Source organism: Leptosomus discolor, chromosome 5, assembly GCF_034619465.1.
Source record: "Leptosomus discolor isolate bLepDis1 chromosome 5, bLepDis1.hap2, whole genome shotgun sequence".
In the NCBI taxonomy this organism is placed as follows: Eukaryota; Metazoa; Chordata; class Aves; order Leptosomiformes; family Leptosomidae; genus Leptosomus; species Leptosomus discolor.
In genome coordinates, this window is record NC_141395.1 from 73,574,498 (window position 1) to 73,597,656 (window position 23,159).

General features: G+C 39.7%; 1 protein-coding gene across 1 annotated transcript in view; it reads left to right on the plus strand.

Annotated features, from left to right (window-relative positions):
* The first annotated feature begins 7,325 nt into the window (after nt 1–7,325).
* The window catches only part of SLC45A4 (solute carrier family 45 member 4), a 38,772-nt gene continuing 22,938 nt past the window's right edge, over nt 7,326–23,159 (plus strand). Inside the window, exon 1 of the mRNA XM_086464994.1 lies at nt 7,326–7,922. Coding sequence (XP_086321120.1) covers nt 7,679–7,922 — 244 coding nt within the window. The 5' untranslated portion in view covers nt 7,326–7,678. The remainder of the gene's footprint in view (nt 7,923–23,159) is intronic.

Sequence of the window (23,159 nt, forward strand, 5' to 3'; positions counted from 1 at the left end):
ATTATTCTCAAACAAGTATAGTCTTCCTCTTCTGATAGGGTTAATAGTTTTGTTTTTAGAAAGCAGTAGCTAAAAATCTTTCTGTGTTTGCATTTAACCATGTGAGAAGTCTTAATGGGAATGTAAACAACTACCTGCCTGTAATTGCTGCCTTTTGGAACCAAAGGCCTCATGACTCACGTATATGATGGTGCTTCTAGAAAGTCACAGAATTTTTTGACTCTAAACTTTTATGAAGGAGGCTTAAACAGACCATGGAAGCATACAGCCCCTTTGCTGAACTTCAAGTAGATTAGTTGAGCACATTTGTCCATCCAGGCCAAAACCTCCAGGTATGTTTTCTAGATGCTTTTCTTCCTGCTGCAGTGGCTGGACACTTGAGTCTTGACATGGGCCAAAGAAACTTCCCCTGTGGCCAGTTGTTACTATAAACGGCTGCTAATAATTAGCAACAGAGCCGCAAAACAACCGGGGAGAAAATAGCTGCCTGTTGGCCACACAAGTGGTATTCTGCCTTGCATCTGGCAACCTGGCAAGGAATAGGAGGCAGAATACATGATGGCTTTCACAGCATGACTGAAGATCCTTCTGCTGCCTTCTGAAAAGGTGGTGTCTTGAGCTGGGCAGGCGAGCCTGCTTTTTGACCTCGTAGCCGCAGGGATCCACAAACAACTTCTTTTCTGTGAGCTGCAATTTCACAATGGCTTTGGGTATTGCTACCCAAAGTAATACTTCTAGCTGCCCCTATTCCTCCTTTCCCCTGTTATGTTGGTATGGATCCATGCAGCCATGCAATCAGATAAAACCAACCTGACTTTATGAAGAATTTTTTTTAGCTTCTTGGATGTGTTTTTGTCAGCTTAGTTTTCAAGCTAGATCGGTTACACTGTGTGGTTCGTTATTAGATGTTTGTGCGGCTGTGCAGGAAGGGGTGGGAGTAAGGAACCTGGGGCAAAGAAAAGGAAGAACAGACTGCTGCTTTTAGAGGAAGTACTTGTTTATGCTAGCTTAAAGTGATTGAGAAACCTATAGTGTAAGCAGTATAATAAGCTGGTAACATATTTTATGTGATATTCCTATGCAAGCAGCTGACTGTAAAAGAAAACTACCTTTGCTAGCAAAACAGGCTGTCCTAGCAGAAGTGTAGTTTGCTGTTACAATTTGAAGCTGCAAACAGGTTTGCCCTGCAAGGAGTATCTATCTGGTTTCAGCTGCTACTACCTCTGTAGTGGAACCTACTGTCCCTGTTGCAGATCTGTAGAACAAAATTAATTGTGGAGGAGTCAGCCATACAAAATCAGTTGGATCGGCATCTTACGGAAAAGTTTTTAATGTATTGTGAGAACCAACAGATTTTTGTGAGGTGGTGTAGCCATGCTTGCAGAGGGATGAAGGTCAGCCTTGCCTTTAAGAGCTGCTCTTTCACAGCAATGTGCTATTTGTCTATTGGCATGGTGGAGCATCAGAGGATTTGAGCATAGGGGTAGAAGTGTTCAGCCAAGCATTTATTTAATCTGAGGAAAAGCCAGATAAACTCAGAATGCATTTCTTTCCAATGCTAATATTAAAGCTATACTTCAGTCAGTCTAGATAACTTTTCAAGACATGGCCAGATTACTTGAAAACCCTAGCATAAAGCAACTTGGCAGAAAAGTATTTGACAAATAAATGGAATGACTGGGCAATTATAGGCTTGCCAGCCTAACATGGTTCACAGGTGAAGTAGTATGGTTACCAGCATGTATGCCTGTGGGATGTACTCATTGCAGAATTGAAGGAGGATAAGGTGTGAGAGTCTGGGAGGACAAAAAAAATCTTGTCCTATTAGACTGTCAGCTTCTGGACTCTTACACATCTTTTTTCCAGTCAAACACATGAGTATTTCCTGAAGAAGTACACCTACCTTGTGTTTTTGTTGTTTATGGTTTTCTCGATGTGTCATGCAGAATGTCACGTTAGAATCTGTTAGTGATCCAATGACAACTGTGACCAGAATCATTAAAGCTTAGTTAAATTCTCTAAGAATTCCTTCTTGGCTGTTTTCCCTTATGAAGTATGTGGCAAACAGTGAAAAGACGTTTGTATGCAATGATGGCTCAGGGTGTCTCTTCATCCTTTGCTTCAGCATCAAGAAGGTAAAATTCTTTAAAACTGTAGTGTCTTTGTTCGAGCTAGGAGTATTTCCTACATCACTAGAAAACAATTCCTGTGGAGTAGAACTGATTCTCTTTCCCGTGATTTGAGGAGACTTTGATTTGTATACTTACATGTAAAGAAAGTAATGATAATGTAAGGGGCAGATCTTGAAGGCAAGAGGTGGCTAGATAAGTGATCAGAAGCTAATGCAACAAACTATGAAGACCAGGATGAGAGAAGGGGGTCGTTCGCCACTGCTCAATCCCCATCTTGTTCCCTCAGACATTCAATAGTGTTTGAACAGAACCGTTTCCATCCTTTTCAATTTGATCGTTCCAGTTGTTCTTAGGCTGTGCTTATTTTTCCCTTCAGGACTTAGGATTTCGTAACTAGTGCACACCTACCCTATTGAAATGAATTGTTTCTTCACCGATAAATGCCTTAAGGATTGCCTGTGGCTTCTGGGGAAGAAAGTACTCCTAAAGATTTGAAATCTTCTTGTGGTATCCAGTTGGGCCCATTTAACTGTTATCTACTTGCCAAGCTTTATTAATGCCTAATGAAGTATATGTGTGATTACCTGAAACCTGCTGCATGCTCCATAGCTTAATTAAAGTCTCATGCTTTGGCCCTGGTTCAGAAAATCTAGTTGCTTGTTGAACAGCACATTCCTGTTCCTTGTTAGCAAGAGATACCTGGAAAAATGCATTAAAAATCGTTCAGTCTTAAAAGATTTGGGCAGGATCACTGTTAACTCCATTTATTTTGGTATTGGTGGGTGTACTACCAATCTTCTGACCTCCAGGTGATGGTATCTCAAATGCCAAAATGCTGATTTTCAACCTCAAAGTCCTAAACTTATAGAACAGGCTGAGAAGTGTGATAAAGTTGCATAATTGTCTAGCATGAGCTTTTTGTCTATCTCTAGCATCTTATTACTCACTAGGGAAAAGAAAACCACTGAATTTTGTGGGCCACAAATATCATCTAAGTAACTCTTCTTCTTCTTTGGAAAACCCTAAAGGCAGGCAGTAATTTTCCCCTGGTCCTTCGATGGTTCGTGTGCTTTGTCTCTGAACACTACCTATTTGAGGCACCAGATTATTGTCACACAGCCTTGTCAGGCTTGCAGCATTTGTGCTTCACATAGTCATGTTATGATTTATGCCTAGATGGAAGATAGATAGTAACAGTATAACAGATAAGAGTGCAAGCAATTTGAGTGGCTTTTATAAAATTTTGCTTACAGATTAGTTTTCAGAATAAATCACTTGCCTGTTTTATTGAAATATTAACTACCGCTTTATAGGTTTTGTCATTGTCACGGTGAGGCCAAAGGTCAAAGTAAAATGTGTGCAAATAAGTTGAAGAGCTGGTGTAATCAGTCCTGTCCTCCCATAAACACTTTGCAAGATCAGGAATATTTCTGTATCTAAACTTCTCTTCATACCCAACCTCTGTACAATGCCCAGTGTGAACCGCTTTCCATGGCTGAAATTCTTCATTCTGCTTCCTTAGTCTTTGTTAGTCATGAAAATGCCTTTTAAAACTTTATGGAAAATATAATGAGAGTGCAAGGGGGAACATGACATGGTCTCAGCTTCCTGAGATAAATGCTGTCTCATGTGCCAGTTCACATTTTTAAATTATTTTGTTTAGCTGCTGCATGGCTGGACAGTCAGAAAGGTACAGATGAAAGGGAAGCTGTCTTTGTGAAACCTTTTGCCACCACGCTTCTCGACATCTTGAGGAAGGGGTGCCAGCTCTCTTAGTACTTATTTTACTTGAATGACATGTAAGCCTAATTCATCACTTCTTAAAAAATGCTAATACTAATGCTGGCCTATTTCTTAGGTGGATTCCACACAATACAGCTTTTGAACCACATGAGTAAAGGGACTGTGCTGGAAATTACCATGGATATTCAATACTACAATTTTAAAAAATTATTGTCAGTTCAGGTTTGGTTTTACTAGCCAACAAACATTAAAAAAAAGAAAAAGGTCAGAGACGTTACCCAGAGAGGCTGTGGATGCCCCATCCCTGGAGTGTTCCAGGCCAGGTTGGATGGGGCTTTGAGCAACCTGGTCTAGTCAAAGGTGCTCCTGTCCACAGCAGGGGGGGTGGAACTAGATGGTCTTTGAAGTCCCTTCCTTAGTCTTGATGGTATGATTCGGTATTTTAATCCAGCTCCTCTTTAGATGCTATTTACTTTGGAGTTCTTTCCATAAAAGCTGCTGTAATATTTACTTCCAGCACGCAAATGAATTTGTCTTCCTTTTCAATAAGGAGGAATGCCGCTACTCAAACTTGCCAAATTCAAAATGAACTTGGAAAAAGCAGCAGCAAAATCTGGATCTGTCTAAACTGAGTGTGAACACAACCTAGCAGGGCTTAACGAAAGAACTGGAAGACCTTTCTGAGAGGCTCTTGTTATTCTCTGGCTCTTGTATTAGACATGCGCTTGGAGTCAGATGAAAGTGCTGCAGGAAGACTGGCGTTATGCTCACTACAAAATTGGCATAATGGAACAGTAATTCTCTGTTCCTTTAGATAAAACCTTTCCATTGTGCCTCTCACTATTGCACTTGAATATTGTAACTGCTTTTTCTGGCATGTTTAAAATATACTGTTCTTATCTATGTCAATTACAGCTTCAAAGTCTACCTCCATCTATCATCCATTATTCCTGTCTCTTAAATTATCTCATCGCTCCCCATCATCTTCCACTTCAAGAATAACTTTTTCAGTCATCCCTTAAGAGTCTCGCTCAAATGGGCAAAATCTCAGATCTCCTCTTTTGTCCTGCCTCTTTATCCTTTCCAGTGACAAATGCTCCCAAGCTGGTATCATCCTGCTCGTGTATGCAGGCTGTCCCAGTGCATCACAAAACATTCTGGTGTGATGAACTGCCTGCCTCACAGTGCCTCGTTCTGCTACCCTGTAACTGTGTATTAAATGAGGTGTTTAGGGAAATCGAGTTAAATCCTTCATAGCCAGTGACAAGAGGGGAAATTAAGCATAAGAAAATGCTAGAGACTAAAGCCATCTTCTACAGGAGCGTTATTCATGACCCTTAGTCTGTAATAGAACACACGTTCTGAGTGATTTCTGGATAATAATAGCTGATATGTAAGCTTTTAAATTCTACTGAATGTAATTTTGCCTGAGTCTGCCAGCAATTAAACATTTTTATGACTAGTCTGTAATTAAAATAATTACTGCTACTCTGGAACCTGTGTTTTGTAGGTTTTACTCACCCAGAACTTTTGTTACGACAAGTGAATGTATGGGGGTTTTTTCATGCACACAGTACTTAACTTTGTATTTATGATAAACTAATAGCCCTTCAAGGACTGAGCTGAAACCTCAGACTCTAAAGCAAAGTAAGAGAATCGCATCCTTTCCCCTCCCAATGCGAATTCAGCACTGTACTAACTACTGGAAGGAGGCAAATGAACTCTGCTGAGTGCAGGAGCTTAGCAAATCCAAACCCAGAGTGGTGGAAAGAAAAACCTTTATAAAAACAAAGTGCTTATGAAGAACTTGAATAAGTACCTGTCTGTGCCATAATTCAGTAACCCTAGGCAGTGCATCTCAACTCTTCCTGTTAATTCTGAGTGGGTGGAGAAATGCTTTCTTGAGTCCTTTTTGTTCTGAGCTATTTCATGCTTATAGATTAAAACTTTGAACTTCCAACTCTGCTTATAGCACTTGCATTCAGTAAGTTATTTTAACTTCTCTTATGTGATTTAAAGGTTTGACTAGCTCAAAAGCAAATTTTAGTATTACGTTGTTATTGAGGTGATCAAATCTGAGAACTCAAATAATCTTGGAGAGCCTGGGAGGAGAAAAAACCCAGATCAAAAAAGATGCTTTTGAATGGAAGAACAAAATACACTCAGTATACCCATGAGGGGGGTACAACTCGAGGGAGATTATCAGCAGGAGGGAGTGCTCAGGATAATGTTCCTATGCTGCACGTTTAGTAGCACAGTGTGTCAGGTCATGCTGAAACAGAGTTGCTGTTGTGATGTGCTTTAAACCCCAAACATGTCATCTTTTTCTTAAGGCTCATTTTTAGGTTCACCGCTTAATTACCTGGTTTATGCTCTAGCCCACAAAGAGTTTTTGTTGCCACAAATGAAGGGGTAGGGAACTGCAGCGTTGGGACTTCTTAGGGCAGCTTTGCTGCCAAAGCCAGCATCTTGCAGAGCCATACCCCCGAGGGGTTTTGTCTTGGGATACGAGTTCAGTCACACTGTGTGCATAGATACTAATATGCATTCCTCTAGTAAAAACATAGTGTAATCTGACTTCTTATAAAATACTTTCTTTTTTTCCCCCTAAGTGCTTAAACATATTTCAGTTGACATGGTACAGTATGTACCTCTGCTTGGTCTTTGTGGCACAAAAGGGGGGGGAAATACAGGAGAAGCTCATCTTACCTGGCTGGAATATATTTGAATATTTTTAATGTATGGTGGAAGATGTTGTACCATTCTACTTTCATGGACGTCAGAAGCCTCCTAGGATGTGGGAGTACGGTGCTCTGGTCTTTTGCGCGGAAAGTGAAGACGGATGCATATGCTGTATATATCTTCATTAGAAGTTTAAATATCAGTCCTTAAAGTTATATTCCTATTGGCTTATTTTTGCTTATGCTTGCTTGAGGACTATCTTCATTATAAAATGGTGTGATGGTTACTGGAAGGTAACTGGTAACTTCCAAAAGTCTAAATGGAGATGTCTGTGTGGCCAGTGAGTAAATGGTAATTGATGAATCATCTTCCTGGCATAGTAGTGGAATATCCTATGCTGTTTCTGTGGAACCTGCATTAAATTTCCCAGAATTTGTTAGTCTTGTGTTCGACGTTCTGAGGCTCTCAGACAAATACACTGATATATTCTTCTGTGGCTTTGTGTAGGACCACAAACTGGAGGAACTTATGAGTGCAGTTAAGTATCATTTAAATATGAGTAACTGCATTTGAATGTAAAGTCCAGAGGTAGGAGGGAATGTGGAATAAAAGACCCTACGCTAGGCAAGGACAATGGAAAGCATTAAGCAGGAAATAGGGTATATGGTTAAGGGGCGGGCAGGCACAATATCCTGAAAAACGCTATTGAAATTTTTAAATGCTTGCTTTTTGTTGCAGATTAATCAGCCACTCGATGGGGATTAACAGTGGAGCACCTCTTTGTGTCGCCTTTCCACCTCTCTGTAGCAAGAATAACAACTTCAGCACTTCTTCAATAATAATTATGAAACTGGTATTAACTGAATGGCAATTATGGATTTTTAACTCTAACTCACAGTAAACCAGCAAGCCATATGTTGAAATTCCTACCAAATAGCTTTTTGTTCTTAATGTCTCGTATCTATACAAGAAGTTGCAAGATACCTGTTTGTACAAGAGGAATATAAGCATTACTTGCCTGAGGAACAGAAGCTGAAAGAGAAGACACCCTAACTTGTTTGTGGAGTTATGGTAGTATTATTTATATAGGTATAACAGATATATATATATATATATTTTTTATGGTAATGAAAATGGCTCCCCAGAATGCTGACTCGGAATCTATGCAAGTTCAAGATCTACCTGTGGCACAGCTTCAGAAACCAGAAAACAAGGAGAATGAAAGTAGGGAGGAGACCATTAGTGAAGGATCCATAGACCGGATACCGATACGCCTGTGGGTGATGCATGGTGCAGTAATGTTTGGCAGGGAATTTTGTTATGCCATGGAGACAGCTTTGGTAACACCTGTATTGTTACAAATTGGTAAGTAATTCTCATTTTTGTTAATTGAAACTTTCTACATCTTTTTGCATTGATTGAAGTCAGAGGAAGAGGCAGGTGGGGTCTGCAAACTAAAAATACACAAGGTAAAAAGGATTTTGTTTTTTTATTGGCTGTGCCACAGATTCGATTGTGTGACCATGTTTAAGTGGGAAGGATTTCTACATGCATTCATTTTCTGTCTAATATTGCTTCCCTCTGTAGAAATTTTATCCTGATTTAAGTCTAAAATTCTTTACTAAAAGTTGTCTTAGAAACTAGAAATAACATTAGACAATAAAGGATTGCAATGAAACTTTTTTCGTTTATGGAGAAATGCTGCACATCACAGAAGTTTGGGTAATTGGCTTTTCCAACTACTAGTGAAATATTGCATTTATTTCAAACCACTGGTGAGTCTTGTTTTATGTGATTAATCTGTCTAGTTTATAACACATGAAAACATCTGAATCAACCATGATACCAATAGCTTTAGATAATAACGGGGGAGGTGGAATAGGGATTAAAATAGGAGTAGACAGTATTAAATTTCATGGTGAGTCCTGTAATTAGGTTTCCAATAAACTGTTTACAGTATTAACAGTACCTGGTATTACCTTTATCAAATGCAGAAAATCATGTTCTCTATCAGAAATCAAAGTGTTACATGAAACTTGATGGAAGTCCCGGAATGAGCGTGCTTCCATGAGTCAATAAATCAACAATGTGTGTGCACTGTGTATGTATCATATCTGCATAATACATGTTTGCTGATGTTTGCTTTGGCTTAGACGTGCAGTTGTGCCTTACAGTGTGCTCAGTTGTGGCCAAAGAGAAGCACTCAGCCAACTCTCAAATAATGTTCATTGAACACCATTTACAACATTGTTTAAAAATTTCAAGGTTAGCATCCCAAATGGAATGTCTGTATTTTTGTATTTGATATGACAGAAGGGCAGAAGAGATTGAACTTGTGAGCATGCAAAGTACAGATTCTCTCATGCAGTCTTCCTGCAGTTAAAAATGCGTTTTCATATAAAATTACTAGTCAGTTTATTTTGAATCAACAGAAGAGTGAACAATGAGTGCAGTTCGTGCCATGAGAGATGTTGATGAGCTCTGCCTCCAAGTTTTCCTGAAAATTTTCATTTTCAGAGCTCATCAAATGTCCTTTTTGGATCTATTGATGGATTAATTAAAATAGATTATAAGTGCTCCCCGAATAGGAGCTTTCTGATCTGAATAATTGCTGAATAAAACACATGCAGCTTCATCTAGGAATGTTTACAATGTCCATAACTTGTTTTGAGGTTTTGTCTTTTGAGTAAGTTGAGATTTAGAGACTTTAAATAATTTATATTAGCAGCGTTTGTTCAGTTACTGTCTACCATGAATGCTGCAAAACCTTGCATCCTGCTTGGCAGGGAGAAGACACCCAGTTTTGTCAGTGGCCTGTACTTTTTTGTTCACTTTCTTGTTTGTGCTGGCACTTGGATATTTAAAGTGTATAGCTGGCTAAGCTGACTTCACCTTACCATAGAGTGAGGTCAGACAGTGTAAATAAACCATCCTCTTAATTACTGCCCAGTCTGTTAGTTTACACGTCTTTTGTGAGCTCTTCTAGCCGATCTGTTTCCTCCAGATAATTGAGAAATATCTCTTCCCTTCCTTCCCTAACCCCAGTGATCAAAATAACGTTGGGATTTGGGGGCAGGGAAGAGAAGAGCTCTCCTTCCAGAGAAGCTGGCAAATGAACAGAACGATGCAAAAGGCTGTGGGGATGCAGTGAGATGTTCCATGCTGTACAGATAAGAAACGGAGGTAGCTGGTTACAAATGTTAGCACTTTGGGAACTTGTTGAAATCTTTTGTGCTCTGGCTCATGTTCCCTCAGCAGGAGAATAAACAATGTTGGATTCACTGAAGGGTTAAGTTATTCACGGGTGACTTATCTAGCCTGGTTGGTAATTACCTCTTACATGGTTCTGTTTACCTTTATCAACCTCAACATCTGTCTGCCTCAACATGAGCTATATTTATTCCTTACTGGAGGGGGTTGCATATAGCTGTCAAATTGCTGTAATATTCCCTTTGCTTCATGTTTTGGTAAAAGCAACCTTCAGTTGTTTTCTGTGAGATTAAATTGGCTTAAGAAACTTATTTTTGAGAAGTGGCACCTGGGGGAGTGTGGTGACTCAACCAACTAACTTTGCTTATAATAAATTGAAAAACCAGAAGCCTTTTGGGTATGCAAAAAAGACTTCCTTACAGATGTATGTTGAACATTAACAATTAAGCTTTAGGGTGTGTGCTGGTGTTCTATATCTCAGAGAAAACTTTGGGTACTGAAATAATCCGAGATTCTTAGCGGATAGCACCAATAAAACCTTAGGCACATTAGTAGGATGTTACACACTTTCTGCTTGCAGGTATTTGACTTTCCTAGCTGTTGGTGTACCCTGGATCAGAGGTGAGGTTATGATTTGGCAGATGAGTGACCTGTCCTACGTGTTCTGTAAGCCACGAGATTTCAGCAACTTTGGATAGTCCCCTTCCAATTCAGCAGTGGTTGAATTCTCGATGTGTTTACATTTCCTGAAGTTTTGAATTCTTAACAGAAGAACTAAAGGCAGCAGTGAGAGCTGCTTGGATCAATGGATGCTGTGAATTGGAAAGGTCTGGAAGTGCCCACGTTTCTGTACCCCTACCATAATAAGTTCTGATTTGTGACTTTAATCTTTGTCTTTATTGGTGTGCTTAGATTGATGTTACATTGCCTTGTCAGAAATGCAGCTACAAATCTATAACAAATCTTGTAGTAGTAATGGGGCTTTAGTAGCTTAGCAACAAGAACAAGCCAAATATATATTACATGGGCTTTTTTATTCTAACTTGCTTTTTGGTTTCTGACAGTCTGCATCTTAAGAATTCAAAATGAAGCAGCTAGCTCGTTTAGAAGAATTCATAGGATATAAAAATGTGCCAAATATAAGAAGTGGCAGGCTGACTCCAGATGAAATGGTGTTAGTTGGCACTTTCACAAGTGTTGATCTCTAGAAATCTTCATTAACCTTTTTTAAAGACCTGCTCAATCAGCAGTTCCTCCTAGCCAGTGTTAAAACTTCACTGGAAAATGAACTGTTGGCACCTTCAGCACTCTAGCTTTACTTGTTCATCAGTCCAAGGTTTTTGAGAATCAAAGTGACTTCATGTTACTCCTGAGTATTTCCTGTGCATGGACACCAGTGTTTGCTTACCCTGTCGCATTTCAGCTGCCTGTTATAAACTCCGTAGGAGCAGGATGAGGCCCTTGTCTTCTGAAACATCTGGTACTTAATGCTGCTTATCTCTGAGAGGGAATTAAAATCCCTGCTATTGTTTATAAATGACAGTCTATTTTCTTCCATCATTAAACTTGGCTTCTAAGGATTAAATCTCTAAAACTACTTCCAGTTCATAACAGTTCATGGAAAATCTGCATACATTTTTAAAATTTTGCAAGGGATTTTGAGTGACTGAAAGTGAGGAGAAACTGATGACTGGTACAGTGTCAACTTAGAGAAGCTGTTAGCTTTTTGAAGAAACATATTCAATAAAATCTCAATACATGGCTTCTGTTAACAGCACTTTAAACAATTAATAAATAACATAATTTGGTAATTTCAGATTTTTTCTGTTGTAATTCAAGCACAATTTGCATTGTAATGCAACAATTAAATCCATTTTAGTTCCAAAAGCTGGGATCCATGTGCCTCTTTCATTAGGACTATGGAAGGAAAAAAACCAAAACAACTGTGTTTTCTGACTTGGGGTGGCTGCTGCTTTGAGCATGAAAATCCTTGCTGTCTGACTAATGAGTAGTGGTAGCTGTAAACATGAAGTTTCACAATTTATGTTTAATATGATAAAAGCTTTTTTGAGCCTTTACTGTTGCTTCAAAGGCTCTTCCCAATGCTATTGAGTGTTTTATGAATAGTTAATAGGCACAGAAGTGACTGTCAGCACCAGAACTGTTCCTCATTCCCCTGCATAAATTAAATCTATTACATGAGTGCTTTTAAAAAGAAACTGTACATTTACGTAAGGAAAAAACATGAACAGTTTACATGTGCTGCTTACCTTTATAATGTCACTTAAATTTGGGGATGTTTCGCTGGTATGGTACAGGAATAGCCTTGGTTTTTAGGCATTTCATACCTGAGTGCCTATCTGTGATGGCATTACTCTGTTTTGCTGTGAGAGTTAATGGGCTCTTGTAGTACACATTAGCTAGTCTAGCATTAAATCTTGAAGTTGGTCATTTTAAGCTTAACCCTGAGCATGGTGTTCTTTTTAGGCAATAACACTAAGAAATAACATTTCTGGAAATGGCCTATTTCAGTGCTAGTTAATAGATTTTAAGAAAGAGAAAGGCTGAGCTAGGCAGAGCAGAATAGCATACGTTATTTTTGTTTAGAAAATAAATTATTTGTCTCATTATGCTTTCAAAGCAGCAAAATACTGTAGTCACTCATGTCTGATATGACACATGACACACATTTCCTATGTGCCTTATACATGTAGAAAAGCTGTTCAGGGGTTTGGGCTGTCATTTCTCAGTTAAAGCATTTAGACATAATATCGCAGGAAAAAAAATAATTTCTGTCATTCAAAATTCTTCCAGCCTAAAGCTTAGCAGACCGTGCTTAAAGGGCCTTGAAATCTAGTTCATGTGAAATTGCCAGTATGGAAAAAGTGTGTTAAGCAATAATTCAAACTGCTGATTCTGAGAAATCTCTAAAGTGGTAACTGCGAAGTCATTATGCAGAAGAGATTCGATATTATGGAGTGAACTTTTAGTATGAAGTAGTGAATCTCCCCATTGAAATTTAGCGTTGATACCTGTCTGAGAAGAATGCATGCAGGTAAAGAGGAGATTATGGGGAGGTATTTAGAAACCAAGCATGAAATGTTACAGATAAGTTAGCTTCTAGGTATGTTTCTTCAAAAGAATTAAGGTATCAGTTGCTGACTCAATTCGGTGTGGAAGGGGATAGCCTTCCTAAGGCTAAGGCTAACCCTCAGATCAAAGGAAATCTAAAAACCTTAAAGATCTGGTGGGGGAGCAGGGAACAAAGGGATTGGATGAGCTTTTAGAGGCTGCCTATAATTCAAGTGAAAAAAGGCTGACTGGCTGGAAAAACTCTTGCAGATGGAGGAGGCTCTTCGACATAAAGCAGCACTGACTCTCAGCTCAGCTCAAGTAGTCAAGTTTATTCCTTGTCTCTGTCAGGGGTTAAATTTATGTTAAAGTTTTATGTACTTATAACTGTCTTTCCGCAAAGCTGCAAGTTACCATTTGAGATGTGCCTTACCTTACCTTGTCTTACCAGGAAGAAACTGTTGTCTTAACCCGCTCTTTGACTCTGAGTTAATTCTTGTACAATCCAGCTGCATCTGGGCTCCCAGGTGTAGCTGCATTCAATGCTTAGGGTGAATAGCAGGATCTAAATTCCTCCTTGGAAGAATTAATGGCTTGAGAGCCGACCTGTCCCAAGAGGGGACGTAACACAGCTAACCTAAGGACAAGAGCTGAATTTACAGTGGATCCAGAAAATGTAGAATCTCAAACACTTAATTTACATTTTTCAGCCTTGTTAGCTTTGAAGTTAGTCTTTAAGATCATGTAAAGTTTGTATTCAGATCTCAAGTGGTGGAATGTATAAAACTGCAAATATTGTGCCTGAGGCACATGTTAATTGCCCTATAAAACCTCCCCACCCATCGTTTTTTACTTATTGACTAATTTTATGCCTACTGAGGGGTTGTGTAAGAGTAATTTTACTGTACTTCTTTCAACCAACAAGCAAGTCAGGCTTTCATATCGTGTATCGCTGTTCTCTTACGTAAAATATCTTTTGACCTCAATTAAATTGCAGCATATTTTTTGAATACACGTAGTCCTTAGTGGAAGGCTTGGTTAAGGCACCTTTAAAAGAAAGATGCTACACAACTATGAAGATTTTTAATCCTGGGGGCAGTAGGAGCACATGCTTTATTTTCCTATCAAAGCAAATGCCATGTGGTCTGGCAGTTGTGCAATATCTGTTACTTGCAGAGCTTTTTTTATATCAATGTTCTGTTTTTCTTTAAGTAACACTGAATCTGGCCTTCAGAGGCACAACTGATAACACGTGGCAGATTTCCAGCTGGGGTAACATGAGGATTCATGCTGGCTTTAGGGTTGTACAGACTGTATTACTTTGGATGAATAGCTTTACTAGGAAGGAAAGTTGAGTGGGAAGGAATTCAGAGGCTTCTCCCATAGCATGAAACATGTTTCCTGTTCCTTAGCAGTAGGTAACTTTTGGTTCCCCCTTTTTTGGCTGAATAAGGTCTGCCGAAGAAGCTGCTTCTAAAATAAGTCTCATACTTGCTCTGGTGCTGTTTTCTCTCATTCAAAATCTTTAACAAAAGTCCTTGATCTTTTAATTGTGTGCTATGGGAACATTAATACTTTTTTCTCCCTAGCATAAAGAGTGTTCCCAGTAAAAATTTGAGTTTGAAAACACTTCTTTGAATCCTTAGTTTTCCTTTTGAGAGCTTGTATGATCTGATGTTAGTGTGAGTGACCATGTATGACACAAACACTAAGGGGTCTGAGAACTGTGGACCAATAGAAAAAGCACACTTCAAGACAAAGCAAACTGGATAAAAATGCAGACTGTCAGCTCTTATCTAAGGATGGAGGTTTAAAAGCAGCTTTTAATTTCATCATCATCTCTATTCTCCAAATCCTTTTTTTTTTCTTTGCAGCGATAGACATTTTAGTCTATGATTGTGGCCTCCAAAAATAATCACTCCTTAAGAAGGAACTGGACATCTCTACCCTTATGCAGATGCTTCTTTCTATCAGTAAATCTTTCCTGTCCAGCATGCTGCCTCCTTTTTATCTTGAGTGGTCAAGGTTTAAGAAAGACTAAACTTTTTGGAATGACTTGGGAGTATGTTGGCATCTCTGTTTGCCTTTTTTCCCAAATCTCTTGTTCTCTCCTGCCGCAAGGAGATCTAGCAAAGCAGCAGAAACAAGGACCGGTTAATAATGGTGCTACAGGCTAATAGTGCTGAATCGGTTATGGGACTATATTAAATAATAAGCAGGTATTTTTGTTTCTAATTTGCATATCAGCCAATAGTTTTAATATTTTCTTTCAGTCTATTGTAAGTGTGCTTTTTACTTCTCTTTTACATTGGGTCATTGAATTGTCTTGCAGTTCTTCCCTCCCACACATATTGGACCCACCTTGTTGCTACAGCCAAGACAAGCATATAGGTTTTCTGCTCCTTTCAAGGGCTACTCTGGAGTAGAAAGGGGCACATATGACCCAAGGGACTGCAGGATCTCTGTGTATTTAGTATTTTCCCTTATGAAGATTTCCTGTGGGTAGTGGGGAAAGGATGGGAGAAGTAGGGGCAGACTTTGGCCTCCTGAAAATGTGCTACAATTGAGTGGTTTTAATCACGCATCTTTACGCATCCTCTTTCCTAGCCTTTCCTCTTAATCTGCTTTCCACCCACATACACTCTCAGACAAATTTACAAAGCCCACATCTTTTTATACTCCTGTCTAAACACTCTTTAGGAGAGCAAGATGTCAGGTGAACCTGTGAATGTATGTGCACGAACAACGTCTGTCTCAGTTTTCTGTTCAGAATTTGAATTTGACCCTCAGCTCTGACTGGGAGGTAACTTTGCCACAGCGATAACAGATGAAACATGATAGTGGTTCTATGCTCTTTATTACAAAATAAGGGCCACCAGGGCAGTTTTCCAGCAGGCAATTGCCTGTCCTTTACTGTAAAAAGAAACCTTTCAGCTCTTTGGTTGGGCTTCTGGTGGCAGAGACTTGCAGATGCAGAACCGAGATTCGGGCACCCAGCTTTTGAAACTGGCAATGCCAAGACTCAAATCAATGGTTTTCTATTGAACGTGGATTGTGAAACAGGTTGTGAAAAGGGAATGGCTCAGAACTCCTTAATGAACAGGAGTCTTTACTTTTCAAGGAAATAAAATTAAGGCCACTTTTGAAATGAAAAGAATGTCAACTGGCTGTTGCCAAATCACGTAATGCTTTAATAAAGCTTGCTTCAAGAGGATTGTCAAAGCTGCAGCCCCTTAAGCTCTATTCTCCTCCGAGTCTCCTGTGTGCTTGTTGCAACAGTATTTCTGTTGTGATGCACCCTCTGGGACTCCATTTTAATCGTCCTCTCTTTACCAAACAACGGTTAAGAAGGTTTCAGATATGTTTCCTGCGGGCTATTTTGCAAGAAATTATTGGAAAAGTTTTGAGCTGCTGATTCAGTTTGATGACAAAATTTAATACAAGTCCATTTAACTAAATGGGAGGAAAAAACAGGTCGTAGATTTTTATTTACATTGGTTTGGATAAATCCCCAATAGCTCATGTCACTCCGTAAACATATTCCTCTCTCTGAAGTCTTGAGTAACAGTGGGTACAAAGCAGCACAGATGCAGATTTTTCCATAAATAGAGAAACCCAGCGATATACTGTATTAACATTTTGTGATCTTCAGTTGGAGCCTCATGGTGGATTTTTTTGCAGTGTAGTAGATGCAGAGCACGTAAATGGAATGCCCTGTTTTTCTGCAGAAATAAATTGGATTTAAAAGGGTTTCGTCAGACAAGCAAGCATAACCTGCCCACAATCAGAATGACCTGAAAGACTAAACCTTGCAAAGAATAGGTAACAAAAGAGAGGGAAAGGCTTTTAGCTGGGGGCAGCGATGGGCAGGTAGTGGCTGGCAAGAGGGCTAAAGTAATGAGCAAGTGCTGCTAAACCTGGTAGGTGAGTCCATTTGTGCTTTGAAACTGAGATTCAAGTCTTTTATTTATTGTCACTCTTCATTTGGGGAAAGATCTGTAATCCACATTCCCACTGCTGGGGCGGCTGTCTGGCAAACAAGGTTTTCCCCTCCCAGTCACCATCTTTGGAAAGTTACACTTTGTGTAAAATAGCATAAAAGTTTAGGAAAGCAGATCTTCTAAATAACTGTGCTGCTGCTGTAGCATCTCTCAGCTGTCCTTATTTATACTGAATACCTTTGTAAAGTAGGTACTTTATGGAGTAGTTTCAACCTTGAAATGCCCTGTGTCCACGTGATGTTCTGAAAAGGAGAGATTTGGATGCAAATACCTTCTTGGGATTGGGTAAACAGAAGGATTTGAGTCTGAATTTTTGTTATATATAGGGAATGGTGACTGCTGCATTACACTGCTCTACAGCAAAGTTAGATGCCATTTCACCAGGCTGTGAGGAGTGCTCCATGGGAGGACAGAGGTGATGTTTTATGGAGACACAGGCCCTGGGCAGCTGGAAGCACTCAGACACTCCTGCATGTGACCCCACCAACGTTTTGCATAGCAGCTGGAGGGAGGCTTTGGAGAAAAGTCAGACAAGCTTAAACTTCAGAGATAGAGCAGTTGAATGCTGAAATTGCAATGTCATTGTCTACCTCCAGTTTACTAAGTAAAAAGCGTTTTAGTGAAGCAAACTTTCTGCAAATAACAGACTAAATTACCTGGAAGTCGGAACTGCCATAAAGTAATGTCAAAACATAGATGTGACCGTGACAAACAATCATCAGAAACAGCTTCCACACTCAGCTCAAAAAGCCTTAACAGACTGCCCAGAGCCAGGCTGCTTTTCCCCACAGAAGTGCTGGTACAGAGAATGGTGAATAGAAAGGGTCAGTCCCTACAGTGGCCTGGTTCTGTCCTCAGTATCAGTTTTGTCTTTGGCAAGTGTCCCACCATGAGGCTGTGCAATCTCTTTTAATGTGCCGATAAATTTTGTAGAGCTTCTGCTCAGATTGTCATAACCTTGAATTTCCATCCTCCTCTGGATTACAATTTATGTTCTTTCTGGCTCAAGTGATAAACTGAGCTGGATCATTTTCTACATGTTCTCATGTATCGACTGTTTAAAAACACAAATTTCTTCCATTTATCAGTTGTGCTGCTCTGTAAACAAGGGTCTTTCAATAATTCAGTCTTTCAATAATTCAGTCTATCAGAATTGAGGTCCCCCCCAGATAATCTGCAAATTCCAAAAATATCCTGCTGGTTTTAAACGAGCTCTTCATCAGGAGGTGTTTTAATAACTGTTACAAATGTTATATCTGGGCGCTTATGGAAATTAAAGTATTTCTTTGGAGAATGGAGCTCAAGTTCACACACTTCAGAGTTCACGTAGGTGGCAGGAAAATTAATATTAAATTACATATCTAAAATTAGTGTTAAACTTTGATACTCTAGGAGAAATCTTCGTGAATCTAAACCCAACAAAATGACTCTGGTATTCAGATGAATGGTTGTTTACCAGGGTTGGATTAGTCGTAGTGGATACAGTTGCAGCAGTCACTGTTTTCCTTGCCTGATTTGGAAAGTCAGGCATAGTGTCTTCACAAGCCAGGAATTTTCTGGCAAGGAAGAGTCGTTACAGGCATACCTGCTTTCTTACATGGACTACGTCAGGTGACTTAAAAATGATTGTTTATCCTACTCAGATGTAAATTAAACAATTTATGTAGTGCTGGGATGCCGCTGAAGCCTTGGAAATACCTGATCTGGTGTTTCTTTCCAAGCTACAACAGAAGTGAAGAACAGATACACTGAGCTCTGCTCCTTCTTTCTCCACTTAAGTCATTATTCCATAAAATTTTACAGAAATCGGTTTCTGATTGCTAGACTTTAGTGTCAGTTTATCACCTTGGTAGTGGTTCTGCACTTTTATCTGCCTTTTAAGAAAAACTCCATATTCAAAGGGTTTGGGTTTTTTCACCAAGGGATATGTTCCTAATATTAATGCCTTTGCAATGTAAATCGAATGATGCTTACTTTATACTGACTTTAAATGAGAGCAGAAGGAAACCTTGTCATCTGTCTGAAATTCAAATAGAGTTTAAAGGGTTTTTTTTTCCTTTTTGGCTCAACAAATAGCAGTATGCAAGAAACACAGTTTACAAACCTGAAGTGGCTAGCATCTCCGAGGTCGTGGCTAGCATCTCCGAGGTCCTTGCTAGCAACCTGTGGTGAGCACCAGTCTTGACACCCTTTGCCTAAAAAATTATTTATGTTTCCTCTGCTGGATGACTGAATAATGCTCTGCTGCTGGCTGTGCCTGTCGCTTGTATATAACAACTTGTTCCATTCTTTTGTAAGTTCGAATGACAAGAAAAAGGTTAAAAGCAGAGTGATGAAAAGTAAAACTGCTTTATCATATCTCAATATGATAAAAGTGGTTGGTTGGAAAAGAGTTCTGTTCTGCTTTGTCCCCATTAGGGCCTAATTCTCATCATTTGCATGTTTGGAAAGGAAATGTTTGCTGTCTTATTTGCTGGTGTGCTTTGCTTGTTGAGCTTCAGGTTTTATTGGTAAATTTATCCTTCCATGCATAGCCTCACTGATTGTGAAACATAACACGTGCAAGTAATGATTGCATATAAAAGAGTCTGCAGTAAGAGGTCTTTTTCATCTTGTGTGATTATGTTTTATTTCAAACTATCAATTCCAGTTATTTGGTGCAAAGTGACTCCGTGGGTCTCATTATCCTTCATGTAGAAATGCAAGTCGTATAATTTACAAACAGCTTAGTAAGGGTGGGGGAGCCGCTCCTGCGGGAGGCAATGAGTGTGTTGTTTGGAGTGCTGCCTGAGACTTGGGGGTTAACTTCTGCTTTGGTTACCAAAATTTCCCATGGGTGCAACTTTCTAGTATGACCCTGCAAGCTCAAAATACTGAGATTAGGATTTCTGTATAGCTAGAGTTTAGAAGACTTCAGTGTGAAAGCAGCTCTGCTTTTAAATCTCTCCAGTACCCATATAGAACGTGTTTCATGTAAGTTAATGTTCGAGCCAAAACATACAAGTTTCTAGAAGAAGGCCTGTAGGGAAGTTTGAAAGTTTGAGGCAGGCTACATAAACACCAGCACCATCTAATTGATCCCCATAATTTTATCTGAGAGGATGGTTTTCTGTAATGCTTTACCCTCAAGGCAGGCAGTTGGTGGCCTGGGTAACTATAGAAGACGACCACTTGAGGGGGGGGAACCCTCAGTTGATTAAAATCGTCCGTCCTGTTACCAGCATTCATATGTCTAGAGATTGTTGAAACAACTGGTGAACTGCAGTGGGTTTTGTGGAGCTTACAAACTACAGCCTGCAGTTCATTCCTTGAAGCAAATAGCAAAATCACTAATAGGATTTGAGTTTCGCTTGATATAGCCACATGAGGAATTAACCTCAATAAAGGCAACTGCATAGAGGAATGTAGTTTCTCTTTAGGAGCTTAGTGTGGGTTATTTTCAAAATTCCTCTTTTTTTTTTTTTTTTTTAAGTATACAATGAATAATGAGTTAGAATAATTAGTGTGTTTATGTGTAATTCAGCAACACTTCTAAAATAGCAAATAATTTCAAAGTGAAAGCAGTGTTACTGTTCTTTGCTGACTTTTAATTAGTAGGGCTTCCCGTAGCACAATTATGACAAACATAGTCACAGGCAGAGTGTTTATTCCCATCATAAACAAACCTATAGTCCTAAAGACTTTAGAAAAGCCAGAAGGTTGATTTTGCCGTTAGTAACAATTAACAATACACTTTTTGTAAGACTGTTATGGGAATGGTGGCTTGTTGGGAAGCTGTGAGTATTGAGAAGGGGAGTAAAGACTGCATGACATGAATGGCCTAAGGAGTGTAGGTAGGATCAATTCAGTTTTTTTTTTTTTCCTTCTGACTAGTTAGGGCATTTCTAGCTGGAAAAAATGGTTTTCAAATTTTAACTTTATATGAGGTACCTACAATGTTTATTAGCCATTATATTTTTTTGCATTAGGTCAGCTAGGGTAATTCTAGAAGGAGCTGCCTGCATCCTTTACTGACCGTTTACATTAGAAGGGCTATGCAAATGTGATTTCGGCTGAAATTTGAAGATCAGCTGTCTGGTCAGTAATCCCCAGGAAGATGAAAGTTCTCAGATGGTGTCTGTAGGGGTGCACAGGCCAAAAACCACCTTCTTGAGTCACTGTTTTCACGTGGCTTCCAAGTGTGTAGTCAAGCCTAAAAATTGGGGAAGAGGAGGATGATTTTTATCAATGAGCAAAGACAAACTCCTTGGGTTTCACTCGGCTGTGCACTTACTGTATTTTCTCACACACACAACTTGAGGCTGGAAATGAACTGTTTTCTTTGCTGCTTGCAATTCAAGGGTGCGAATGTTGTGCTGAATATACTCTGCCTGGCTGCCTGCTTGACAAAAAACATACTTTTTTGGCTACCTTCAAGTCTGTTTGCCTTCCTTTTTCAAGTTCTGTTCCTGGATACACCGACCAGATCCCATGCTGGGCTAAGTATATGCCAGTCATTTGTTTGGCAGTGTGAACTAGATCCTTTGTGGTTTCCTAGGGTTTTGGGGGTTGGTGGGGTAGAACAGACACGTCAGGAGTAAACTTCTGCTGCAGTGAATGCGAGTTTAATATCTAGGTGATGCCTTCTAGCCCAGTGTTTGCTAGAAAGGGATTTTAAATGTCTTAACCTTGAGCAAGTCTCGTAAAATTTGGGATGCCAAGCTCTTCATCTTGCCCTTGTTTAGTTATGTTAATCGTGCTTCTACCTCCCTTTGAGGTCTGGTTAGAGCATTGCAGAAGGGTAGTCCAGGCTCCCCTTAGACACAAAATCCTTGCACCGTGGAGCAGCACAGGACCAGAGCACCCAAGCAAGGGCTCAGGCTGCACCTACTGCTGCCTTATGATGCTGCTGGGCAGCCCCCTCCCAGCTACAAACAGCCCTTTGTTGAACAGGTCCCCATTAAGCAAGTATGATTTTAATTGAAAACTCATTTTTAAGCAGAACAGAAAAGTTGTTCGTTAACCAGATTTTTTTAAGGGGTGGGAGAGTGTCAGTTCAGTCTGGGTTGAACACCTAGAGTTAACAGTTCAGGTCTGGCTCTACTCCGAGGAAAAAATAGGTGTTAACACCAGGTTTTGGTGAGGATTTATTCAGCTGTGTAAGTAGATGGTCATATTCCAGGGTATTAATGTGTTAATCGCTGCAACAAAAGCTCCACTGTTGACTAACCAGGCTTGCGAGTTGGTGCTGAAAGATTTTCTATTGTATATGTAAGAGTCTCTTGAGTTTGGGGATTTTAATGTGCGTTTGAGCCAAAGTGCCTTTGTTTATAAATTTGCCAATATTCTGGAAGTGGTGACGAAAAACCCTATTGAGCTTTGGATAAACTGGGATGCTGTGTATCTTCAGGCGACACATGTCACTGTAATTGATGTCTAATCTTGCAGCGAGACGGAGCGGTGAAGTGCTGCAGTGTTACGTAATGCGCGCGGAGTCGAAGTGGGGCATCACGTACAGCTGATGCATTTTAATTATCTCCCATAAAGGCAAGGGAAGGATTAGTGTGGCGAAACAATTTATTGATTGCTGCAGTCATAGACGTGTCTGTGGACGTTTAGACACTTGTGAGTGACGGGAGATGGACGCTAGCATTGTTGCGTGTGACCTTTGAGTCCCGTATCTGCAGCATGCTGAACTGGCCAGCAACAGGAGACAGCGTTTGCAGCCTGGGAATAAATACAGTGACACTGTGAGCTTAGCCTCAGGTGGTTATACTGGTATATATGTATCGTGGAACACAACCTGCCTTTTTCTGGGACTGTGAAGAAAGTTCTCAGCTTTTTATTTGATGCAAACACCTTTGTTATTTCTCTACAACTACTCTTTGGTGGAGGTTAAAAGGAAATTTTTTTATTACTGCTGGTTCAGCACACTGGAAGTTGCATCAGACTTAATCTATATTCCATTGCAGCTTGTTAAGCACTGTGATGCAAATTTCTTATTAGTGTCAAAGTGATATATTTCTAGATATTGGTTAATAAGTGAGAGAGGAAGAAAAGTTAAAAGCAAGTTTCCCAAGAGCCAAAAAGGGTGGCACAGATAATCTAGAAAACTCCGGTGAATCAGTTTCAGCAGTCAATAGGAGGGAGCTCTTGGCAACGTTGCGTTTCCTTGCCCTCTCTGGAGCTTAATTACCTGCTGCAGCATGGAGAAAGCTTGTTTGGCACACTCAGTGTTTGAGTATAAAAGGTTCAGCTTCTGGCTTAAGTAAACCTGGCACTTTTCACTGGTCTGATTGTACCTTGGCAAAAATAAATACCGTCGTTTTGGTAAGGATAT